Source organism: Larus michahellis, chromosome 9 (genome assembly GCF_964199755.1).
Source record: "Larus michahellis chromosome 9, bLarMic1.1, whole genome shotgun sequence".
Classification (NCBI taxonomy): Eukaryota; Metazoa; Chordata; class Aves; order Charadriiformes; family Laridae; genus Larus; species Larus michahellis.
This window is the reverse complement of record NC_133904.1, coordinates 3766214-3784032: the sequence shown is the minus strand read 5'-3', so window position 1 is coordinate 3784032 and position 17819 is coordinate 3766214. Positions and strand designations below refer to the sequence as shown.

General features: G+C 57.8%; 1 protein-coding gene across 2 annotated transcripts in view; it reads right to left on the bottom strand.

Moving 5' to 3' along the window:
- Positions 1-13708, bottom strand: part of PCSK6 (proprotein convertase subtilisin/kexin type 6) — a 38420-nt gene extending 24712 nt beyond the window's left edge. For both annotated transcript variants that reach the window (XR_012589016.1, XM_074600774.1), the window contains exons 1-5: positions 13477-13708; positions 6753-6857; positions 2170-2280; positions 1378-1521; positions 682-758 (exon numbers count right to left, since the gene is read on the bottom strand). Coding sequence is in view for 1 of the 2 variants with exons in the window: in XM_074600774.1 (XP_074456875.1) it covers positions 682-758; positions 1378-1521; positions 2170-2280; positions 6753-6857; positions 13477-13698 (659 nt within the window). In the remaining variant the exon portion in view is untranslated. The remainder of the gene's footprint in view (positions 1-681; positions 759-1377; positions 1522-2169; positions 2281-6752; positions 6858-13476) is intronic.
- Positions 13709-17819: the final 4111 nt, after the last annotated feature.

The window sequence follows — 17819 nt, the reverse complement described above, 5'->3', positions numbered from 1 at the left end:
GGAGAAACCCCCCGTGAGCCGATGTCCGTGGCAAAGGATCCCTTCCAGCCACCCAGCACCCAGAAACCTGCCCCGAGGCCCGAGCGGTGGAAGAAGGCGCCCCAAGAGCCGGAGAGTCCTTCTCCAAAGGACTTATCCTTACCCAAAACCCGCAGCAAGAGCTGGGGGATGGAGGAAACCAATGCAAAAAGCAATCTGCTCTTTGCTTTTGGCACCTCAATGCAATTTGCTCTTTGCGTCTTGCACCTAAGTGCAATTTGCTCGTTGCTTTTGGCACCTCCATGCAGCTTGCTCTCTGCGTTTTGCACCTAAACGCCATTTCCTCTTTGCATTCCCGTTTCCTTTCCACATGTGCCACCGTGTGCCCGTCCCGCTTTAATTGAAGCCCAGAAAGTGCATCCGTGCTTTGATATCCAAGCCACCCAGCCTGACTCACGTGCTTTCATCCCCGACCATGGCGAGGAACCCCCTGGTGCGTCATTCGATGGCTTAAAGGTTCGTTAGCAATTAGCGTGGTTGCCACGGGCTGGATTTGCATTAGACATAATGACTCTGTGCAAAGCCCTGAAGGCAGCATCCTCAGGGACGGGGAAAGGCCCCGGACCTGGAAGACCCCCGGGGGGGTTGCCCAGCCCCAGGGAACCCCGGGGCACCGGCTCCCGGGCAATCCCCATCACGTACTTGTTCTCGTTGCTGGCATCGTAGCGCGGAGTCGGGTCGTGGTCGTTCCCGTTGACATCGTAGCTTGCAAGAGGGTCCTGAAAACACGTTGCCACCATTAGATTCAACTTACCAGCACAGCGTGGGACAAAGCGGCCCCGGCAGCAGCACGGTCCTGCTTCACCCGCAGCCGGGACATGCTGCTTTCCACTTCGTTTCTGACTGTTTCCTCAAGACAAATAGTTTTGGGCTGCAGCTCTCACTGAGAGAGGGCTTCCCGGGGTAGACATCCTGCTGCTGCCACAGACAGGTTCTCCGACCCCAAATCCTGCTCGGTCCAGCAATGTTCCCCCCAGCGCCGCGGCCGTTCGGGGTCTGGGCTGGGGCCGAGCGGGTCCGTGCAGGTTTTTGGCTCTGCCCTGATGAGCTGGAGGGAGGCGGCCGCTTCCCGGGCAGCTGCAAAGGGAGTTTCCCCCAAACCCTCTTGTCTAAAAACCTCATTTCCTTCTTAAAAACATCTTGAGCTTTTTTTTTAAAAAAAAAACAACAAAAAAAACCAAAAAAAACCCCACAACATTTTCTTCTAATCTGCCAACGCGCAGACTTAAGCTGTGTTTATACACTGAAATTCTCCATAAATCAATTCCCTGGGAGGACCAGCCCCTGCCCATCCACCCCCAGCCCATCCACCCCCAGCCCACCCAGCCCCCAGCTCACATAGTTTTGCAGGAGGTCGGGGTGGTTCCTCTCTATGCCGTCATCGAGGATGGTGACCACCACGTTTTTGCCGGTGTAGCCCCTCTGCCAGGCTGCCAGGATGTTCATCTCCGACCTGCAGCGACTGCTTTTATCCCCGCAGTGCTACGGGGCGGGAGGGGGGAAAAAACAGCTGTAAAAGGGCCGCAACCCCATTTCAGCCCATCTAAGCCAGCAGCCAGGCTGGGAGCCCATTCAGTCAGAAAATATATTTACATCCCACCCCCTGCCATATAACTCGTAGATTTGTTATAAGTTTACTCCATTGATCAAGGCCATCCGGCAGCAGTTAATCCAGGCAATGCTATCTCTCTATTATTCTTTTCCTCTTCCATTTCAAACATTGCGGGCTCCTTGGTTTTGAAGTGCTCGTTTCCTTTCTGCGCTTAATTTTCAATGAATTTCCCTGTCAAATACAGATCGATGAAGCAGGCGGGAGAAAAATGATATTGCAAATAGATGGCTGCAGCTCTTGGATGGGTAAAAGGCAGCGGCGCTGCTGCCGAGCCTTCGCTGCGCAGACCATAATGAGGGGCTGCTAATGATGGTGAAACACTTCAAACTAGACTCTCCCGTGTATTAATTTGCAATTTTAAAATCCTGCTGCCAAGCACATTTGCCGATATTAAGGTGTTTCATTACTGGCCCGGCTGAGCAAAGACGGATGACGCGTTTGATTAAAAATAAATTAACCCCCCTGTAAAGCAGCGGGTTCCTCGCGGGGCGGGGAGGGGGCGGAGGGGAGATACCCACCAGGTACCACATGTTGGGCCACACCGGGTCGTTGAAGGGCAGGGCGTGCGGCTCGCCTCGGACCTGCCTCTTCACCCGCCGCTTCACCTCCTGCTGCTGCAGCCAGTCCACCTGCAAGCAGAGCCGTGGGTCAGCGTCGCCCACGGGAACAGAGCTGGGCATCGCCCATGGGCACGGAGTCCAGCAGCACCCACGGGCACAGAGCTGAGCATCGCCCGTGGGCACAGAGTCCAGCATCGCCCATGGGCACAGAGTCCAGCATCACCCGCTGAAATGGGATGCAGGATGCGGGATGTAGGATGCAGGATGCAGGATGCTGGATGCGGGATGCAGTGCAAAGGACCCATCCCAGCATCACCCCATGCGCCGGCAAACTCCCCCAGCTCCTTCGGCAGGGTTGCTGTGGGGATAGCAGCTTCATTTTGGGGAAATAACGGATGGAATGATAGGGCAATCTCAGTTCTTTATGGTCTCTGAGCCAGGGACCGGATTCCTCTCCTGGTGCAGCAAAACCCCCCCGAGCATAAATAACGTCGCTCCAAGTGCGTGCCTAAACCCCCCGGGCTTAACGAAGCCCTGAAGCATGCACTGAAGTCCTGCTGGAGACAAACAACATATTTAAGTGTTTAGTCAAAGTATTGGAGAAGACTCAGGTGCTCAGCTTAATTTGGGGGCTGATATTTTCCCCCCCGGCTGAGAGGCAGCAGCCACAGCTCAGCCCCGAGACTTCCCCACCCTGGGGCTGCTCATCCTTTGAGCTCCTCTCCTCCTGATAAAATAATTAAATGGGGCGGCTTTACGAAGCACGACACGTGTTTTCCAAAAATATGGGACGGCCACACGTGGCCTTGGCAGGTCTCAGGGGATATGGCCAGCTCCAGAGAGGCGGTTTTGGCAGCGGCTGCGGGCGAGGTGGCCTTGGGGCCGACCGCTCTGACATTTGTTTGCTTTTCAGTGGGGCATGACATGTAAAGAGATCAAACGGGAAACGAGCCGGAAAAGGCCGGGATTGGGAAATGCCGGTGTTAGCCCGTGCTGCTGCGGCGGGAGCTGCCTCCGGTGCAGGATTGGGACCAGCCGCATCCCAACCCTGGCAAGCGTTTTCCACCCCCCAGACCCTTTATTGCCCACAAAAAGGGCTCTCCTGCCCCCAGCAGGGAGATGAAACCCAAGCTTATTAAGAATAGGTTGTAAAAATAATTTATAGAGCAAAGCTGTATGCATGCTCATGGCGGGGGGGGGTAAAAGGAGGCAGCAGCCGAAGAGCTGGGAGGGCTCCGCAGCACATCCTTCCCCCGCAGCCACCTTCTTCCCGACGGCTCAGGGCCCTTTGGGAACGGCAGAGCTGCTCCTGGGGAGGTCTCGATTCTGTTGATTACGGTTTCGTAACGAAAAGAATAAAAATCCAAAATGCAAATTTTTGTTGGGGTCATTTACGTGAAAACCGTCGGCTGAACCGAGTTCTTCTTGCACGGTTTATAGCCTTCTGACTCGCATGGAGGTGGGTATGGAGCTGCGCACATCAGAAACCTGTCTCTTCCCAGCCTAGGGCTTCATTTTTAAACATCTATATTCTAAAGAAAAAAAAAATATATATATATTTCATAGAAAAATGAGTTTCCACGCTGCCTTGGCTCACGACAGCAGGCTGCTTTGCTTATACACCGATGGATTTAAGCATTGGAAGCAAAAAATAAAACTTCATGGTGTGGTTATAAAAATAAAAATACATTAAATAGAAGAAACAGCCCAATTACCCGGCTTTTCTCCTTAAAGCAGCACTCCTTGGCGGCGTCACCGTGGATCTTGCCACCCAAGCCATAGCTATGACCTTTCCCTGCGGCTTTGCCGGATGCAGGAGCCATGGGAAGGTGCGGGATTTTGCAGGGATTTGCCAGGAGCTGCGGTGCCTCGCAGGCGCCTCTCCATCTTAAACACGCTCCTCAGCGACCCCAGCACCGCCAGCCGGGAGCTGACGGAGGAGTCTTGCTTGGACACACAGAAATCAGCAGTTCAGTGGCAGCGATTTCAAGGAGGTTTCGCTAAACGGATGCGGCTGGCGCAGGAAAACAACGGGCGAGCGGGAAGGTGCCCGGGGCATCCCTGCAACGGCTGCCGCAGCTTGTGAAACTCCGATCGACTTCCATCTCTCCATCCGGGAAGGGGGAAAAGCTTCTCGGAAATTTAAAAAAAAGTAAAATAAAATTTAAAAGGAAAAAAAAAAAAATCTCTTTTTTCCTACTGGAAATAGTCAAAACTGTTACAAACACAGCCCTGAGGCCGGGAGGTCCCAGCTCCAGCCCTGCAAACCCTAATTGGCAATGACGAGGCAAGCAGGAGTGGCACCAAAGGACTCCGCCAGGCAGCACAGGTTAGCACCGAGCCCAACCCTTCGCCCTTGCTGGGAACAGAGGGGCAGCTTTTTACATCCCACCCCTTACTTTGAGATTTTCAGCGGGTGATGCCCGGATCCAGCCTCCCAGGGTGGTAGTGCCAAACACGAGAGCCAGCGCAGGCGAGGGTGTCACTCCCTTTGCAGCTCCAGAAAAACAATAGCTTGACTTAGTCCAGTGGACGTGCAGGAATTAAAAGCGGAGACCCAGGACAAACAAGACGGCTCCAGCACACGTTTGCCATAAAGCACAGCAGAAATAATTTAGGTGGGGTGGATTTTGCTACGGCGCGTGGCCAGAGGCACAGGGACTGAGGTGTGACGGCGCCCGATGAGGACTGAGAGGCTGGAGCAGCGAGGCTGAAGGCTCCAGCACTGCGAGGATCACCAGGAACATCCCAGCGAGCTGGGAAAGCTTATGGTGATGAGAGTTGCAAGATGAGCCCATAGGACGGGTGGCACAGCACGGCGTGACCCCTCTCTGCATCCCGCCTCCCCTTCCATCACCTGCCACATCACTTGGCTCATATCAGCCCTAAAAACGGAGCAGCCGCTGGCCACGGGGGTCTCTTGGGGCAAGAGGTGAGATCAGCAGCAGTGTGGTCCCATGGGGACTGGGATCCTTGGGTGCTGCCCCATGTTCGTTGGGTCTCCCCGTCCCCACCGCCCATGTCCTCTGGACGGAGGGCTTGGCCATGGTCCTCTTGCTGGGACCTGGCCCTTGTGCCACCGACCCCCACAGCATAACAGTGCTGGGAACAATAGCCCCTGGAAGGCACAAACCACCCAACATCTGCAAATGATTGGATTTGCTGGTTTTTCAGCATTTCTGCAAGATCGGTTTCCATCTCGGCTATTTGAGCTCCCGTTCCCTTGTGCCTCACGGTGATGTTTTCCCGCATCACTCATGCTAAGCCAGTGCCATCCAAATACCAAGACATCTCCAAAATGATTTGCAAATGTGCATGGGAGATGGGGAGAGACAACACATGCCAAGAGGTCTTGAACTCCAAGGGATAACAAAAGGATGAAGAGAATGGGAGCTAATTGCTCTAGCTTGCAGTCCATAGAGCAAGGTAAGGTAAATGTTAAAAGACTAAAAGCCAATTGATTTGGTTTGCATTATAACTAGACTCATTTAAATGGAGGTATTTCAATTGCAGATCTGAATTAATCATTTGCTGGGATGCCTGTGCACCTCCCCGAGGGCGAACAGCTTTAATTAGAGCCCAGCACGGCTTCCCCGGCACCGAAGCTCCTCTGGCTGGGGTTTCTCCCCACGGGCGACGCAGCCTCACGCGTGCCCCCTCAGAAACGCGCTACAGACCCCGTCCAAATATTTAACAGCGGCCAGTTGGGGAAAGCAGGGTTGCTGTGCGGGTCTGGAGAGATGCGGATGGGACGTGCTGTGCTGAGTGGGTTGGAAATGTCTTGGCAAAGAGCATCCCCAAGGGTGGCCGGGAGCATCCCGAGGGCGGCGGGGAATGGGTGCAAGCACCAGCAGCTCTCTGCAGCACAGGTACCTTCACTGCAATGGCTTTTTCTGCCTTTATTTCCCCCTTTCTCGACAAAAACAGACCCTCCCCGCACTTTAACCCTTCCCTTGCTCTGCAGATGCAGCATCGCGCAGGGCTCGGGCACAGGCTGGGGCGGAGGGAGGAGGAAAGTCGAGGCAGAGCCGCAGCCCTTCCCCGCCACCCCGAGCCCAGCCTGTCCCTCCTCGCCTTCTCCCCCTCCCCACCCCGTTACTCTTGTCAATTCAGCTGCACCGAAAATCCCTTCGGATGCTTGCTCTAGGAAAAAGCAATGCGGAGCTATTGCCAAGGATTTCACACATAGCAACCATTGAGGCAGCAAGTGTTGTGGCAACTGGATCAACACCCCAAGCATGCAACAAGCCTTTCTACCCTGGAAGGCTTTTTTCACCCTTTTTCTTCCTCCTGGCTTTCAGGCAGATGTTAACATTTAGTCACTTCTAAGTATTTTTCATCACCGATCGCCGTACCCGTGTCCAGTGAGTCACCCCGTGCGTGCACAGGGCTGCGCTTCAGGGATAACGCAAGATGCTCGGGCTCACGCTTGACCCAGGCCAAGCCAACAGGCTCCTCTGGAGGCGGGGGGGAGAAAGTGGGGACCCCCATCCCACCGGCCCCACAGAGGCTGGGGGACCCCGGGCTGCCCGGCCCCATACCTTGGGGTCCATGCGGAGGAAGTTGTGCGGTCCCCGGCTGCTCAGCGTTGAGCGCTTAAATGTCTTGCTGTGGTGAAAGTGGTAGTAGTTTTCCAAGCTCCCGATCTGCAAAAAGAGAGGGTTTTGGTGCTTTTATTTTTGGTTGTGGGTTTTTTTGGTGGTTTGGTTGTTGTTTCTTTTTTTTTTTTAAAAGAAAAATGAGGTTTTCCCGCGGTTGCCCCCCGTTTTGGTGCTGGCAGCATCCCTTTGTGCCTTGGTGCAGCCGTGCCCTGTACCACAAATCCTTTGCTCATCCAAAGCTCCCTGGCAAAGCCGGAGTTCAGGGAAGGGATGCAGGATGCTGGCACTAACTGGTGCAACAGAGCCCAGAAAACATTTTAATGAATTTTCACCCATTAAATGCATCTTCGCAAACTGCCTTCCACCAGCTCCCAAGCTGAAATAATGAGCTAAAAATGAGCTCAGCAGCTGCGGCGGAGCCGGGGGAGCTGTGCCTCATCGCCCTGCCTTTCCCCACCCGACGCTCCAGCTTCGCCCCGGCAGCAAGAACAGCCCCGTACGGAGAGGTGTACGCCATCCCTGCTAGCCCTGGGATGCTCAGGATATAAACGTGCTCAGGCTGGACATCAGGGACAGCAGCAGGAAGAATCAAAAAACCCCTAAAAACCACCTCCAAGCAAACCAACCATCCCTCCCAAGGGATGTATAACACACGCCCCAGCCTGGAGTCCCTCCCCAGCAGTAAGAGCAGCTCAGGAGCGAAGGCGAGCTGGGAAAGGCAGCCCCACTGGCTCTCTTCACCTCAGGGAAGCCCCACATTCCTCTTTTACAAGTTTTTGCCCTTTTTTTTTTTCCCCCTTGCACGGAGCTGGAGTGTCCTGCATTTGCAGGGAAACGCCGTGCCAGCCACGCCACCCTGCCCAGCCCCGGGGTGGCTGCGCTGCCTCCAGCCCTCTCATCCCGGCAGCTGGGGACACCGCGACTCCTCTTTTTCCATCCTAAAAGCACGGATAACGTGCCAGGGCTACACGAGCCGGGCAATCCCGGCCAGGCGCCGCGTGACGAGCATCCCACAGGGATTCACAGCTGTAGGGATGGGAATGCCCCAAAAGCTGCGCTCGCTGGCATGCAGCTCCCAGGCCACGCAGTTTTGGTACAAATTTGGTCTCTGCCATAAATTCCCTTTTCCCTGAGGTTGGTTTTCTTTCCCCCAAAAACCTGTCCCATGGCCAGGAGGCGGATGGTGCAGGGAGCCAGCGGCAGCCCCTGTGGCTGGCTCACGGGAGCGGGGCGAGCCACCCTACGAGCCCACATCTGTGACCCAGGAGCCGGGGTGACAACCCTGAGGCCACGTGTGACCCGGGGCCAGGGTGACACCCCCACCACTCCCGAGGCCAGACCAGGGCTGGCTACAGTGGGGCAGGGGGGAGCAAACAGGTTTGTCCGGACCAGATGCCGCAGCAGATGATGGCAACTACTCACGTCTTTATCACACTTTGTACCTTGAGATGTGCCAGCGCCTCTCACGAGCATTAAATATTTAATTAGTTTTGCTCTGCTTTTTATGCCAGAATGTCATTTCAACAACTTTACTGCCGTTAGCGTGATTTTTGTAATTTGTTTCCACTCAAGTTCGTTGAAACCCTCCCTCCCCCCCTCCCGGCCTTTTCCTTCGCATTACAACATCGTTGTGCGTTTCCTTTAACGTCTCTGTGCAAAGCGGTTGCTCGCTGCGATCTGCATTTGGCTTTTAAAACCCACTCCTCGAATGCACTGGAACTTCGGAGAAGGAAGGAGGATGCTTAAATTCCCCCATATTTTAGGGAAACCTCGAGCAAGATCACCCTGCCTGGAAGCCCCGATGCCGCAGCCCGGGTGGTTCAGCTCCGCGTCCACCAGCTCAGCCTGCAGTTTGTAGGGTAATAATATTCAGTTTATTCTCATCTCCGGTCCCTCTGGCACTCGCCATAACAGGATCACGCTCTATAAACAAGCATCAGCTGAAGAAGCGCTTCTGTTCCCCACCAGAGCAGACGTGGGGTTTTTTTGGAAATAAATCCATGCAAATCATCAAGAGGACGGGGAGGGAGACGACCCCATCCCAGGCTCTGGGGATACACGGCCAGAGCAGCAGGAGAAGCACCCTGTGCCCCAGGTTCTTTATCATCCTGGGATTTACAGAAGGAAAAAATAAGGAAAACCTTCTCATGTTGGGGCCAACTTGAAAGCCGGCCCTGCTCTGAGCAGAGGTTGGACTCGGTGACCTCCAGAGGCCACCTTCCACCTAAGGTATTCTAAGGAGAAAAATTTAAAAATGCCATTTTTATTTATTTATTTAAAGTGGAGGAGTATTTGTTCTCCTTCTCCAAGTCAGTCAGCTCAGCGAGGGCTCCGCAATGCAATCCCTGGGGATGGGAGAGGCCCAGGAGAGTTGGGTTTTCTCCTGCACACAGCACCGGGGAGGCCACAGCCCCATGGCCACAGCGGTGGGGACGCTGGAAAACCCAGCAGACACCCAAGCAGCACGTAGCAGGACTTTACCAAGGGCTGATCCCTCCCGGGTACCTAGTGAGCAAGCGTGCCCATCAGCTCCTGACCAGCCAGAAGACATCTGCCCACACTGAAAGGTGCCAGTTCCACCACAGAGGACATAGTCCAGGTTGCCACCAACTGTGGCTACAAAGCCCACCCACCTGAAGCCCAGGAGACCACGCCAAGTAGCTCCAGACACGCTCAGTCCCTCTCCATGCAAGTTTACAGCTGTCGGCCTTGATTTTTTTTTTTTTTTTGACATCTAACTTCTGCCGAGAACGTGCATGGGAGGTTCTTATTTCCACAAGGATCGATTTTCATTTTCCCAATTGATTTGCAGTTTTGTGCTAAAGTTTCAGAGGAAACTTGAGATTTTTTTTTTTTTTTTTGAGGCAACTTGAATTTGTACCTCAACAAAAATGAGGTGGTTTTCTTCCCCCCCATTAATTGAGGCAGAGGAAGCCCTGGCTGGTGGAGCAAGCCAGAAGCAACGCGAACATGTTTTGCATCCTGCAGTGCCATCGTCATTGCGCTGCAGGTGTCAATGGCTCCGCTTTCAAAAAACCACACACCTGCCAATGTCAACCAGCCAAATGGGGAAGATTTTGAAGCTGAAGGAGCTACTCATGGCCTCGAAGGGACCCAGGCAGTTAGAGACATGTGAAGATGCACGGCAAAAGGATGAGAAGCAACAAGTTGGAAGGGGAGGAACCCTAATTGGGTACAAAGAGGGTAATTCTTTGTGTAGGGTGGTGACACACGAGCCTGGGGAAATGGTGGGATCTCCATCCTTGGAAAGCTTTGAACCTCACCTGGCTGAGGCTTTGCACAGCTTGATTTATCCTCAAAGTTACTTGAGCGGGTTGGACCAGAGACCTCCAGAGGTTCTTGCCAACAGGAATTACTCTACAAATATGGCCCTTAACAGTTAAAAAGAGGTATGACTGCAAGGGGTTTGGCTACCTCCATGTCTCTGTTTCCATTCCCCTTCTCCCCAAATCCCAGTGCCACCCAGGCAGGGAGAGGCACCCAGATGCTCCTGCAGCAGCACCTGCCTCTCCCAATGCATTCATTGCCAGGTGGGGACGAGCCCAGTGCCTGCCCTGCCTCATTAACAGCCATGAGTATTTCAAGCAGGTTTAAGATCACTTGTAGCTAATGAGACATGGCAAAGGAGAGCTTTTTGGGAGCCGGACACCACTGAGGGCAGCACTAAAGCCTGTCAGAGCATTTCCAAGCCCATTCCTTCCCTCCCCATCACAGCGAAGTCTTCCACCATCTCACCCAAACCATCCCATTTCTGCAAAATGCAGCTGAATCAGCACTGGTGTCCTCCAGGAGGGCAGATCCAGGTGGGGAGGCCGTGCCTGCTCCCCTCCTGGGGACACCACCCATCCCCACTGGGGACAAGGGCTCCAGCTGCTGAGCTCCTGCCTTCAGGAACATCGTTCTCAGATGGTCGTGGCTGGATTCAGCTCTGTAAGGACTGAGCCCAGGTCTGCGAGGATACCATCACTCCACCATGCGCCAGATGACAGGAATCCAGGAAAGTTCCAATTCCAGCCCAGAATGAATCCTGTCTGCCTCCCGCACTGCAGCTGAGACCCCTGGGGTCGTTCAAGCCCTCCTAAAACTTACAGCATTGGGCACCGCACAAGGAAAAACTCATAAATCCTGTTACTGGGATAGGAACCGGCTTGTCACCACCCTGGGACGGCAGTGGAGGCACTGCCAGGGCACCAGCACCGCACAGCCCTCGCAGCACCCTTGGCCGGGGCCTGTCCCGGCTCGCCCCGGCACAGCGCGGCAACAAAGACCGGCGGGGAGGAATGAGCAGGCGTTTGGGGGTGTAAAAGCTTTTCCATTTGCTTAATTGTTTGCTTCACTTAAACAGAAGTTGACGCAAATGATCTCTCAAGGGAAATGTCACTCTGCTGTGACCCAGAAGGGTTTAAGGGTGTCTTGGTGCACAGGTTGGGCACAGGAACGCGCGGGGACAGCTTGGACATGGGGCAGACACCTGTGTGTACAAACCCCAGCAATGCCCTTCACCGCCAGGAAGGTGTCAGGAGACTCTGGGATTGCATCTCGGAGGAAAAGAGGTCACCAGCCACCAACGCAAGGCTGAGCCTCCCTTGCATCTGGATGGGTCACTCCGTGACCATCACCCCTCCTCCCTTGCCATGTTGGACTCAACACTTGCCTCCACCCAAACACCTCCCCAGGGCAGGGTGACAGCCTCAGAGCAGGGCAATACCCCCTTGGCGGGGTTTTCCAGCAGGTTTTGCACAGGATAAGCCCCCCTGGGAGGGCACATTTCACCGCGGACAGCATTGTCCCCAGCAGCTCCATGAGCAGAGGATGTAGCAGGGGAAGATGGGGACACCCAGGACCCCACGGGGCTTGGGACACCATGAACCCCAAGCACAACACAGCAGATGTCACCCACGAGCGCACACAAGCGGGAAAAGAGGTTCCTCAGGGTTTGTCCCTGGATAAGCTCCCGTGGGAAAAGCCCGGGGAGCTCGGGCGGGCTGGAGAGTTGAAGGCAGGGCGTTACGAGCAGCTGGGGAAGCCCCAGCGGTGCACGAGCTCCTAGTATCTGCGGGAAAGGCGGGAGCCAGGAACACCCTGATGCAACCACAGAAATATTTCCCTTGCTCTCCAGCCTGCGCCGGGCTGCCCTGGGGAAGGGCTCAGGAGGAAGGGAGGGATGGATGCTCCGGCGGGGCCACGTCGCGCCCATGGGCCAAACGCCACTGGCATTGTGGGGATGAGCTTGGGAAAACCGCAATGCCAGAAGCGGGGAGAAGATGCTCCAGCAGGCAGGGACGCAGCAAAACCCCGAACCATGAGCTGACGTTAGGCTGATGCAAACTGGGAGAGTGGGAAGCTCAATCAAGATATTCCCTGAACAGGGATAAACACCGAAAAGCCCTTTGGGTTGCACAATCACATTCACCCAGCCCTGAGATGGAGGCATTTGAAGAAGGGATTTTCTCCCTGGTGGGGCCGGAGTGGAGCACAGCAGGTAGAGGATGGAGGGTGGGATGTAACCCACGGGAGGTCACAGACACCAGTGCAGGAGACAGTGTCCCTGATTCAGCCCCCCCCCTCCCCCGAAGAAAATATGTTTACACAGCACCCTGTGACTTTAATTATACTTAAAAGCAGGGTTGCGATATAAAGCAAGGTTATAATTTATAATCCAGGAGACACCTTGGGCAGGAAGACAACCTGAAGTGCCACCCAGCCAGAAAAGCACTGAGCAGCCAGGCAGCGCGGGAGCAACAAACTCCGGAGGAAACTCCAAGGACACCAGACCACATCTGGGTTTATAGAGAGGATGAAGAAATTGAGAGGGAAAAGAGCTGCCGTGCTGAAAGTCACCTTTAAGCCAGCCATGTGCTGCGCGGGATTGAAAGCAAAAGTTCTTCGTGTTCCCAAAAATCTCTGATAAACGCGGGCCAGAGAGCCCAAAGTTTGTTAAATCCACAAAGGCGGGATGGGAGGAACTTGTGCAATCCCCAGCCGGCGGGGAGCGGGGCGAGGGCACCCCGAGGAGCAGCCGCGGGGCCAGGGCACGGCACCGCGCCGGGGGGCGTGAGGGGTGGCGGGGCCGGGGTCGCCCCCCGGCGCCAAAGCGCTCAGCCAGCATCGCTGCATCGTCCCCATCCCGACGGCTCCCGGGGGCTGGAGGGGCCCATCGCCCGGGGACCCCCGGCACCACCTCGGTCCCGGGAGACCCGGCAGCTCCCCGGGACTCCCGGCGCCTATCCGATCCCGAGACCCCCGGCAGCTCCCCGAAGCCGGGAGCCACAGCGTCAGACCCCCGGCAGCTTCCCGGCTCCGGGACACCCCGCAGCCTCCCGCCGCCGGGACTCACGGTGCGAGCCCCCGGCAGCTCCCGGGAATCCCCGCAGGCTCCCGGCGCTGGAGCCCCCGGCGCCTCTCCGGTCCCGGGATCCCCCCTGCAGCTCCCGAGACCGCCCCGCAGCCTCCCGGTACAAGCCCCCCCCCCCCCGCAGCTCCCGCGAGCCCCGACAGTTCCCCGGGACCCCCCGCGTCTCTCCGCTCCCGGAACCCCCGACAGCTCCGCGACCCCCCACCAGGCTCCCGGTGCGAACCCCCTCTCCGCCCGCCCCCGCAGCCCCCGCTCCCGGTACCCCGGCACCTGCCCGCCGCCCCTTACCTGCCCCAGGCTGATGTACCCGTAGGCGGCGGCCAGGCGGGCGGCCTCGGCGGGCCCCCCCCGGACCCGCACGGCCCAGTGGTTGGTGTAGACGGTGCGGGAGGGCTCGGCCGCGGCCCCGCGGCCGCTCAGCGCCAGCGGCAGCGCCAGGGCCAGCAGGCAGAGGCGGGCGGGCGGCGGGGCGGCCGCGCTCCCCGGGCCGGCGCCGGCTGCGGCGGGCATGGTGCGCTCCGCGGTGCCGAGCTGGGCGGAGCGGGGAGCTGCGCCTTTTAAAGCGGCCCCGGAGCCCGGCGGGGGCGGGGGGATGCTCCGGGAGGAGGGGGGGGGCGGTGGTGGTGAGGGGGGGGCAGGCGGAGGCGGTGGTGGTGAGGGGGGGGCAGGCGGAGGCGGCGGGGAGGGCCCGGCCGGGCAGCAGCGCCGGGAAATCGGGCGGACGGGGCGGCTCCAAGGCACCCCCCCCTGCGACCCTTCCAGCCCCCTGCAGCCCCCGCTGCAGCCCCCCCTGCCTACCCGGTACTGCTTCCCGGACATCCCCCTGAATCCCCCCGGACACCCCCCTGCATCCCCCCCGGACAACCCTCTGCATCCCCCCTGCGTGCCCCGGTACTGCTCCCCGGAACCCCCTCTTTACACCTCTGCATCCCCCCCTCCATGCCTCGGTGCAGCTCCCCGGAGGACCCCCTGCATCCCACCCCACATGTCACCGGACAACGTCCTGCATCCCCCCTGCATGCCCCGGTGCTGCTCCCCAGAACCCCCCCTGTACCCCCTGCATCCCCCCTGCTGCCCCGGTGCTGCTCCCCGGACGACCCCCTGCGTCCTGCTGCATCCCTCCTGCACGTTCTCAGACAAACCACTGTACCCCCCTACATCCCCCTGGACACCCTCCTGTACCCCCCTGCATCCCCCCTGCACCCCCCCAGACAACACCCTGTACCCCTCTGCATTCCCTGCCACTGCCCTCCTGGCACCCCCCTGCACCCTCCTTTGTGCCCCTGCACCCCCCTGGGCATCCCCCCTGCATGCCCTCAGCCAACCCCTCATGCATCCCCCCAGCTCCACTCCCCGAGTAGCCCCCTGCACCCCCACGGGTAGCCAAGTTGAAACCCCCCCAGCACTGACCCCCTGCATCCCCCTGGCACTGACTCCTGGGCATCCTGCCTGCATCCCCCCCACCCCATATTCCTCCCTGTATCCCCGCAGGCATCCCCCCCACCCCCATCTCTCTGCACTACCCCCACAGCCATCTCCCACTGCACCTCCCCCCCGCATCCCTCCAGCACTGCCCCCTCTTCCCTCCCTCCTTCACCCCCCAGCACTTCCCCTGTACCCCTGGGCACTCCTCCTGCACCCCCACAGCAGTGCCCCCCATCTTCCCCCCCAGCATCCCTGCTCCACCCCCCCAGCACTGCTCCCCCATACCCCCGGCATTCCCCCTGCACCCCCAGGCAAACTGCACCCAGCTCCTCATGGGCTCAGAGGGGGACAGCCAGGAGGGGCTGGCTGATGAGGAGGATTTGGGGGCAAGACCCTCCGGGCAAGCCTGGCCGTGGTGGGCACGAGGGGCACCACGGGGAGCTGGAGCACTGCCTTTGCCTCCCACAGACGCCATTCGGGGAACGGCAGAAAGCTCGTGGGATATCAGAAAATAGGCTTTGTTAGGGAGAAGGAGGCAGCGCACACAAAGGACGGGCTCAGGAGCGGGTCAATGATGCTCTGTTCCACAGCCCTCCCTGCCAGCATGGGCAGAGGCCGGCACAAAGCCACAAACTGCCCGAAACGAAGCGGTGTTTCACTTGCATCACATCGGAGCTTCACCTGCATCACATCAGAGCTTCAGAAATGCCCCCGCGCAGCCCTCGGGGCTCGCAGGGCCCCAGCCAGGAGCTCTGCCAGGCGGTGTGGCTGCAACCGCAGGCCCCAGCTGGGATGGCCTCGGGGCGGCTGTGATTCCTGGGGCGGGTGTTGTCTATTTTCCAGGCCCTGAACAGATTTGAGAGGTATTTGGGGCACAAGCCCCCGCTGCCAATGAAAGCGCTTACAAGATGCCCTCGCAGCTGCCCCCAGCCCCTTCCGTCTGAATGCAAACACCTTCCCAAGCCTCAAAAAGCTTTGCAAAACCCATCAATTGCAGCTCCCAGGCGAGGGGGCATCCAGAAAGCGATGCCAGCAGCAAGAGGGGGCATGGGGTGGGTAGAGGGGGACATCGAGCACATCATACATCCCATCGCCAGAGCCCAGGGGGAAAAATCATGGTCTTATCATCATCGGTTGGTACCGGCCTGTCCAGTGGGCAGGCGAGCTCGTGAGAGCCTGGGTTAACAGGAGTGTCCCCCCAGCTCAGTGACGAGATCAAACCAAGGGAGAATTATGAGGAGCTTGTGCTGCATCAGAGGGGGCCAAAATGCTCCGTCCGCTCCCCCGCTGGGCTGGATCTGGCCCATTCGCAGCCAGCAAATACAGGGAGAGGGGCAGAGGGAGGCGAGCCCCCGCGCCAGCAGCAGGCTCATCCCGTGCAATTAGAAATATCAGGGAAACGGGGATTTTGAAGGCTTGTGTGCGCAGGTGGGAGGCCGTTGTGCCGGCACCAGGGACGGGACAATTTGCTGCCACAGGCAAAGGGGAATTCGGTGACTCACAGCGCCCACCATACGCTGCTGCTCCTGGAAATCTCTGCCGGCATCAGTCACGGTGTGCAGGGATGTCGGAGCCACGTGCTCGCGTTGGGGCTCGTCATCCCAGGCGTCCTCGCAAGGCCACCCCACGTGCTGCCTGGGCAGAAGCGATGGGTTTGTGCACGGCCATTTCTTCTGATTAAGCCGTAAAGGACCGTTTCCATTAGTACAAGTGCCCTGCGAATCCAGTGCTCGTTTCCCACCCGGTTTATGGGCTTTTCCTCGAGTTTCCCCTTGGTTGAGGTGCGTGAGAAGGATGAGCAGGGCTGGCGGGTGCGATGCACATCGAGAGAGACGCAGAGCCAGAGGAAGGGTGAGAACAGATGAAACAAACCCCATCCCTTTGGTCTCACAACATCCACCTCGCTCTGCCGGGGAAGGGCTGCGGGGGCTCCCCGCTGTCAGCAGGGGCTGCAAAGGAGGGAAGGAATGTCACCACGGGGAGCAGGGAAGGTTTAGGGTTTGACAGCGGGACGAGCTTTCTGACAGCAAAGAGAGTGGAGATGGGAAAGGGGTTGCCTGGGGGGATGCAAAACCCCATCTCCTCCGCTGGAGGTGATGAAAAATGGGCAAATCCCAGGAGGGCCGGGCTGAACCCTCCGCGTCCCGGGGGCAACAAAACCCAGCATCATCCTGCATCCCAAACCTCCCATCCCGAGGCCATGGGCCGCGACTCCCGATGTATCAGCCCAGGGGATAATTCCTGGTACCGGTAAAACCTTGTGCCCCGTTGTGGGTCCGGCGGAGCCCGGCTCAGCCTGCAATAGCGGGCGAGGAGGGTAGGAGCTGGGACCCGTGTCCCAGTGTCCCCTGCTCCCCGTGCCGCTCCTGCCCCCTCTCCCGCTGGCGCAATTTCGAAATTCAAAGCGTATCCCCTTATGTCCTGGATGGCAATTTTCCCAGCCGAGCCCGCAGATTTACCAGGGGTGTCAGGAAAACCAGACTTTGGCCCCACACGCTTTGCAATGAATGTGGCCTAAGGCAGAGGTTCCGTTTTAACTCTTTTCCTGGGATTCTTTGAAAACCTGGAGAATTACTGCGAGACGCGGGCGACGCAATAAATTTTGCGAGCCGGGCGGTTAAAGAGAAGCTGCCGCAGAGACAGCACGGGAAGAGGCGCTGCTCAACCACTAACGTTCAAACCCTGCGGAATAAAATTTGTAATAATCCTGGCATTTTTATAGCTGTCCATGAATTACAGTTGAAATCCCACCACGTACCATGCACGCTCCTTGCTTCCTAGGGCAGTGAGACTACAGCAAAGGGCTGGAACGAGCCGAGGAGAATGTCTTTTAAACGCCAGTTCTTTGAAAACTGAGCCTTTCCGCGTCTTTTTAAGGCAAGTTCAGAAAAGGAAAGTGCAAATAAAGCACCCGAAAGCTGCTATTTTTTGCAGGGGAGGGCTGGCAGGGCGGGCGCTGGGCTGCCTGCCCCGGGCAGTGGGACTGTCACCCCGTCCCTGCCTGCGGCCGCGGGGCGGGCAGCGGCAGCTGTGTCTCTGTGCGCCGCAGTGCGAGAAGTTGAGCAAATAAAAGCCATTTTGCAAAAACAGACAACCCAGAGGTGTCCCCGGGGTGCCGGGAGGGGGTGGCTGCTCGGCGTGGGGGCACGGGCTGGCCGGAGCTGCGGCGTGGCTGGTGGGAGCTGCCTGGTCAAACCCCACAGGGC